At 33.0% G+C, this 7,469-nt stretch overlaps 1 protein-coding gene across 1 annotated transcript; it reads right to left on the reverse strand.

Moving 5' to 3' along the window:
- Positions 1-3,680: 3,680 nt before the first annotated feature.
- Positions 3,681-7,252, reverse strand: LOC142546114 (derlin-1). Its single transcript, XM_075653632.1, has 7 exons — positions 7,056-7,252; positions 5,841-5,976; positions 5,193-5,266; positions 4,982-5,075; positions 4,586-4,714; positions 4,332-4,492; positions 3,681-4,004 (listed from the first exon to the last, which is right to left on the reverse strand). The coding sequence occupies exons 1-7, from the start codon at positions 7,070-7,072 to the stop codon at positions 3,893-3,895; spliced, it is 723 nt and encodes a 240-aa protein (XP_075509747.1). The 5' UTR covers positions 7,073-7,252; the 3' UTR covers positions 3,681-3,892.
- Between the last annotated feature and the right edge of the window lie 217 nt (positions 7,253-7,469).

Raw genomic sequence — 7,469 nt, forward strand, 5'->3', positions numbered from 1 at the left:
AATCCCGAGATAATGCAGTACCTGCAAATCAAGTTAATCGGGTAAATTGCACTGGACAAACCTTGTGCGACGTACTCGTTCGAAGAATTGTTGATAGAAAGAATCGAACGTATGACTATTGATCATTCACATATTCCATCAAACTTGGACTCTTCCTGAAAGACATAAATTGTGTAGATGAATTCATGTTTGGATCCAACATAAAATATAAGTAACTCATATGATCAATAATACAAGATATATAGGAAGATGGACTTAACCAGATTAAAATATGCAATCAAATAAACTAATACCGTGATTTATTATACTTGTCATCTATCATCATCATTGGTCCAAATTTATGGAATTCATGTTTAACCCTCCATAAAACATTTTTCTACAGTGAGCATTGAATCTACCTATCAAATGGCAAAGGAATGGGTTTAATCAATTCCAAGACCCAATCCGTCGAGAAAAAATTGGAACCAAATCTTCCCCTTCCTTTTTTTAGCCTCACCCCGTCTTGGACAAAATCCGACGGGTTCAATTTGGATTGGTCTCGTGATCTTAAAAACTAAACGTAATAAGACATAACATGTCAAAACATGTATCAACATATTATCATATACGTGTTCATTTTCTTTAATTGAATTCAGTTTATTTGTGACTTTCGTATCAGTTCTATTCGATAAATCCATCTACGTATAACCAGGATACCCGGCGACGGCATATCGACGACAATATTACACATCCACTGAGTCTTGACCTTACATATCATCGTATACATATACATGTTAGTCACAAGCAACTCTCATGCTTCAAAACATGTCATCATATTCATCGCTTATCAAAATCATGCATATACGTAACTTTCCTTAAAATCAAGCATGCAACGTATTTTTCATAAAAAGTCATAAACGTGATAACATAAATATTTAAAACATGTCAAAACGTGTTTATGACACTGCCAGAACTGTTAATACGACCCGGGTGCAAAATGATCATTTTACTCATGTAATCCCTAATTGACCATTTTATCCCTGGACCTCAAATTTTCAACCCGAAACCTACCAAACTCCTTGTCAAAACATTATATTACAACTTATTTATCTGGGTTTAGATCCAGTACTATTTAGAGTTTAGATCTGCCCTGAGAATAATATATAATGTAGGTTAAAACTAAACTCTGTCCACACATTTTTTTGTTACGGAAATTGTCCCTTTTGGTTATATTTTTTTGAACCCATTTTTCTAATCTACAAAATAAAACAAACCAAGCCATTACAGTTTTTCATCTGCCAAAACATGTGCCCCTCGTTGAACTCACTCCAAATATATAATTATTTAATATGATTTAATTTTTTCCACGATCTAAAATATGGTCACTATATTATATTTCTGATCAGTACTCCACACACCAATTAAAATATATATGTGCACAAGAATAAAATGTTACTATTTATAATAAGGAAAAAATGGTCAAATTTTATACAAAATAGAATAATAAGTTAATTCAATCAATAAACCACAATAACAATAAGTGAAATCATATGCATACTCCTAATTTCACACACTACTCCGACTTTATCTTTTGTTCTATAAGTTGACAATATGAATCTTTTGTTTTGTATAAGTAATTTTTTTAATGATTCTCAATCCCTAAATTAGATTGCCAAAAACTTCATATTTTCAAAACTACTCAATTATTATCATAATTAAAATTAAAACTATTGTAGATTAAACTAAATATTACTGCTACACTTATTTCATCTTAATTATGCATTAGTTCTTTCTTTCTTTTTTCAAATCAAAAAACGTTGCATTTTTTTTTATAATCGACAAAAACTTGTGTGAGACGGTCTCACAACTCTTATTTTGTGAGACGGATCTCTTATTCAGTTCATCCATGAAAAAGTATTACTTTTTTTATGTTAAGTGTATTAATTGACACGTCTCACAGATAAAGATTCGTGAGACCGTCACACAAAAGACCTCCTATTTATAATTTATCACATATCTTCTTTAGTTTCTACAAAGAAACTTAATTATTTCAATTAATCATGGTATCCAATATAAAGAAATATAAATAATATTGGTTTCTTAAAATAAAATGTTGTTTATCAAATTTATTATTTAAATATTTTTTAAAAGAATTTACTTAAAAAAAGAGCTTACATTAATTAAATCTTAATATTTAGAATTTATGCACATAAAATAGATGAGATCAAAATAATAACTTTAATTTATAAAAAAAATTAATTTAGTCACTAGTGGATATATTATATTATTGTAGAAAAATTATAAAATACCTTAATTTTAATTTCAAATTTAATATATTTTGCATTTTATTCTCAAGCTTGTGGAATTAAAAATTTTGACACCTTAAAATTATTAAATATTTCGAATTTTTTTAAAAAAAAAATTAATGCGCTTTATTTTTACTTATGGTTTAATTATTTTATATTATATTTATATATATAAAAAGTCATCACTAACTTTTCAAACATGTTTTTTTTTGTTATCATACAAATATATTACATTTAAGGTTTTTTTTATAAATCAACATTTTATAATAATAAACAGTAATGAAATGTATGGATCAAGAAAAGAAAAAAGAAAGTAATAGATAAAAAATAAAAAAAGGCAAGTAAAGCGCATTTAACAAAACATAGAGCATAAATATCATTCTCCTAAGTCCTAACAATAATCTCCCCAATTCTTTTATCCTAAAACAATGTTCATTTTATATCTCAATGTATACACACTATTTCATAAACTCAACCAAAGTCCAAACACTCCATCATCCTATAATCGCACAACCGAACATATCGTCTTTTTTCTCTCTCATTCCTACCATGAAAAATAAATTTAAATTTTTGATAGATTACTAGCAATTTAAATCAAGATGGCTCTCAACTTTTATCGATTTGTAATTGGTGTTCACAAGCCAAAAAAGTACGTTGCGGCCTTAAACAATCGCTGGATTACCGGTATTGTAGAATCCGTGGCGACCTATATTTACATGCAAGAACAATTAATAGATTTTCAGCATTTCCTGTTACACTAATGACTTTGCAGTAAGCAGGTCGAGGAAAATTCGAAACTAACGTCCTCGCGCTAAATCTAAAGGGCTTAATTTATTTGGGGTTGTGGGGGCTATATCTAAATATGTAGACCTCAAACGATTGAAAATGAGTTGCGGCTTTTGGACCCTAGCACAAGGGCAAGGATCCAAGCAACCGCTGTTTGAAGTTGATTCAATACTGCAAAAAAGGGATGGGACATCAATTTGATAGATTAGAGAAACCGGGAAATGACAGGGACATCGTTTTGCGCATATCCAAATCCGCAATATATATACAAATATATATATAAATAATCTTGTACAGAATTCAAGTCTAGAGGCTGATTATTGTAAACTCATTTAAACGCTGGAGTTCAATCTATTTGGTAAATTAGGAAAATAATTCTGAAAATTGAGTTAAATTCAGGATTACATACCTGGGGTTGCAGCTCAGCTCACGAAACTAGCCTAAAACCTTTGAATGTAAAGTGTGAACAATAATAATTTTTGTTCTACCTTGCTACAAGCAATTGCAATACCGAGCGGTGATCATGCTCGTGATAATCTTATGTATCACTAGCGAGTCTATTGCTATACAAAGTCAATAAAAACATGGATAATTATATATGCAAAGAAGAATAGAAGCGCTAGTTTAACATTTAATTTTTTCCAGAGGAAAAGGTTCAAATTCTTTCCACAGTTGCGCAATCTTTTAAAATACCCAACATGACTTTTCAGCATATATTATATCTAAATACGAAATGATATCCCCTCAAAAGCTAGTGCTTTGTTAACAGATGTTTGTGTAACAAAGTTAATGTCGTTTCATGTTAAAGAACAGCAGTTGTATTATCCACCGACGCGATGAGATCTTCCCCTAAATACCCCACCAGTAGTTCTGTCAGGCTGAGGTGCGCTGTTTGCTGGAGCACCAATTCTCCACCTTGCCACTATTTTATGTCTGAATACAGATTAAAGAAGCCAGGGAGGAAATCAGAAGGTTTTCATGTTTCCAAGGGAACGAGGGTATTATTTGTGTCATTTCAGTCCCACCACTCCTAACCTTTTTTCTTGTACTAATTCTAGGCACTACACCAGAATATTGGGGATAACAAAGTTAAGCGAGAAAACGCATGAGCCGACATGGCATGTTCATGGTATAACAACATCTTGAGACAAAACACATTGGAAAATGATTTTTAACCTGGTGCAACTGATTATGTGAAGCTTGTGCTGGCACAAGCACTTGTTTGTGTGTGATCGAGAACAGACAACAAGAAAAGGATACATCAAATTTGGCGTCTTCAGTATATTCTTCCCACCAGCAAGCGGATGAAGCACAGTTAGGAAGTAATAAAGATGCCCAGCAATAATACCCAAAAGATCTGGTGCAATCGGAGAACCAAAGATGGTATCTAAACAAAGCATTGCCCAGGGCAAGTAAAATGCCTAAGCCAAAAAAGAAAGTAACAATGAGCCCAATATGAAAGAAGAAACCAAGAAACTTTGTCGTTGAGAAACCCCAAATAAGAATTAAATTACCTTAAGAGTTACAAGGCCATAAAGGTTGATGCTGGCATTTGGATATTCTCTACTCCATACATACAGAAGCATGAATACAAGTGATACGCCTAAGTAAGGGGACCAGAAGAAGGGTATGGCAGATAGAGCCTATACAAGCAAAAAAGTGCATATGTTATAGAACAGAATGAATAAAACAAAGAAATAGCCATGTTAACTTCTTAAAGCTAAGTGGCCTTCAAAATGATGAGAATGATGCTATAAGAGGAACAGTCAATCGAAAAGGGGGGGGAACAATACGGGAACGTATAATAGAACCTCTTTTCATGGGATCGGCTTCTCGATGAAGACAGAAAGGGTACATAAAATATGAAGTCCTAAAGAGAGGGGGGAGGATAGAGGAGAGTCTTGATATACCAATATAGAAAAAGCTCCAAACAACATCATCCACAAGAAATCAGCTGTTCTTCTTTGAAAAGGTCCACTTTCCAATTGAACTCCGTATCTTGCTCTACAGCATCAGAAAGTAATGATGAAGGCACTATTCAACAAATATCTCGATCTAAAGTAATTAGAGAAGGTAAATCTTCAAATAAGACATAGTTATTATCATTGTATTGCAACATACATCATTAAGAGGCGAATCCCAAAATTGATGGAAAAGTTGCCTAGAAAAAAGAATGTGGTTATCAGCCGCCACACCTGACAATAAAGTTGAGATTCCATCAAAAAAATTGATTTCCAGATAACAAGTCCAAAATAAATCTCGAATCCAATACGAGTTTACATTACACGGTTACAATTACTATATTCGTTTTCATTTTATTACGAAAGATACGTTTGTGCGTGGGTGAGAAAGAAGAGAGTGGGATTTTTAGTATGACACAATTTGTAAACATGAAATTTTGAAGGATAGGTTGCGTTGACTTAAGTGTCGAGTGAAACACAAACTTGCAAAATGCAATAGATCCTACCACTAAAAAAATTTATAGTTGCTTAACTGTCATGCTGCAGTAATAATTGCATTTGTATTGCATGCACCCCTGTGGTATGGCGCAAAATGATTTGGAGCCAGGAAAAACGAGAAAAGATAAACTAGATTTTATAAAATTAGCTGATTCATAATCCACACTCATACATTCACGATGACTTTAACGAACTATTTTATTAAACAATACAAGGATGTATTAATTTGATAATCACTGCAAATGTATTCTATAAACTTATTTAATATCAAACACGTTAGGAGGGCAGCTAAAATAAGAAATAAGTTCACCTCAAAACGGAAGAACACCAGATAAGGGATCATTGCAAGTTGTTGTCCGTTGAGCAGCCCAATTTGACATGCAATAGTCACCAATAAGCATGCAGTTCCATAAGCTTTAGCTATAGGCGGAAGAGACTTGTAGTATCTATAGATCAGATGAACCAATAATTGAAATCATGAACATCAATGATTGAAAATTACTGTCTGATGTATAAGCAGATACATTTGTGTAGGATCCAGAACCATAGCACTTGCAAAGAACAAATAGAAATTTGAAAGGAAGTAGACACTAGTTCCATGTAAACAGAATGCAAGATAATGAACATGCGTTTTCACGTATGTGCTAATGAATTTTGTTTTATTATTTCATAATGTGTTAAGCACAAATTGCATTGCATGTACTGAAATTCTCTTCGAATATTCAGATTCTAGCATATTCTTATTTAGGGTGTTTCACTTCAAAAAGTGCAAGCATTGCAAAACATACTCATAAGTCTTAGAGCGCCTTACTCTACAATTCAGAATCCATCACACTCATGGCCCACAGGTCCACACAAAGAGACTTTGATCGACGATATTCGCTTTCCAATAACTATCAATCATGGTTGTGTTCATTACACAATCTTCAAAACCTTTTCAGTTTTCTACCGTAACGTAATTTTAGATTATCTCAACTACCCCACCTTCAGAATCCTACTTCCGTGTCAAATCCAAAGGCTTAGAATGTATGCAGCACTGTCTCAAATGTTACAACTACGAGATGTATTTTGTCCCACAAGGCAATAGACAACCACCTGTGATACCATTATGTCATGTCACAGAACTTGCTACAATCTTATAATCTTCAGGTTTTGCCTACAGTCAGATGCCTCTACCTTAATTCCGTAAATAGGGTATCACAAGATCAGGATTTAAATCCATTCCCAAAGCACTAAATCAAAAGTCAAAGCAACACTCAACTTCAAAAAAATCAAAATTCGTAAAAATGTCCATCAACAAATGACAATGCTTCATCCGAAGACACAAACTAGAATCAAGACAGAAAGAATCAACAAGAAAGAGGAACAGTTAATCACAAGATACGCAATCATACAACAACAAATAGCCCTCAAACGCCTCAAATTGCGAAATCTTAATCAAACGTTTACGCCTAACGCAGTCATAAAAAAACAAATTCAAATCATCAATAAAGCGCACACGAAGAGCAGAAAGTTGAAAAGTTACTCGGCAGGGGAAGACATGGCGATTCTAGAAATTGAGACAGCAATTAATCCGATTGAGCGATCTGTGAGTGGGAGCGGGAGAAGGATTGTTGCTTAATGAAGAAGACAGAAGTTTATGGATAAATGGTACTGCAGAACCCTGGTGTATTTAGCTGTCGCGAACTCCATTAGCACCAATCCAGAACCTTCGCGTAAGAAGTAAAATATCGATAGTATTGAAAAAAATAACCAACTTACCAAAAAAATCGATATATCGATTTCGGCATTGGTATCGATATAAAATATATTTTTTTTCGGTATTTCGGTATATATCGAAATACCGAAAATAATTTTTTATTATTATTTTTTTTAAAATTTAAGTTCGGTATACCGAAAAAATGTCGGTATACCGATGTCGGTACGGTACCGGTATAAA

Source organism: Primulina tabacum, chromosome 5, assembly GCF_025594145.1.
Source record: "Primulina tabacum isolate GXHZ01 chromosome 5, ASM2559414v2, whole genome shotgun sequence".
Taxonomy (NCBI): domain Eukaryota; kingdom Viridiplantae; phylum Streptophyta; class Magnoliopsida; order Lamiales; family Gesneriaceae; genus Primulina; species Primulina tabacum.

Bases quoted from the DNA above. Each gene is read 5' to 3' on its own strand.
- LOC142546114 (XM_075653632.1), bottom strand. The intron at 5,267-5,840 runs GTGAACTTATTT...CTTTATTGTCAG, and splicing joins TGGTGTTCTTCCGTTTTGAG to GTGTGGCGGCTGATAACCAC. The intron at 4,715-4,981 runs GTATATCAAGAC...TTGCTTGTATAG, and splicing joins TTGGAGCTTTTTCTATATTG to GCTCTATCTGCCATACCCTT.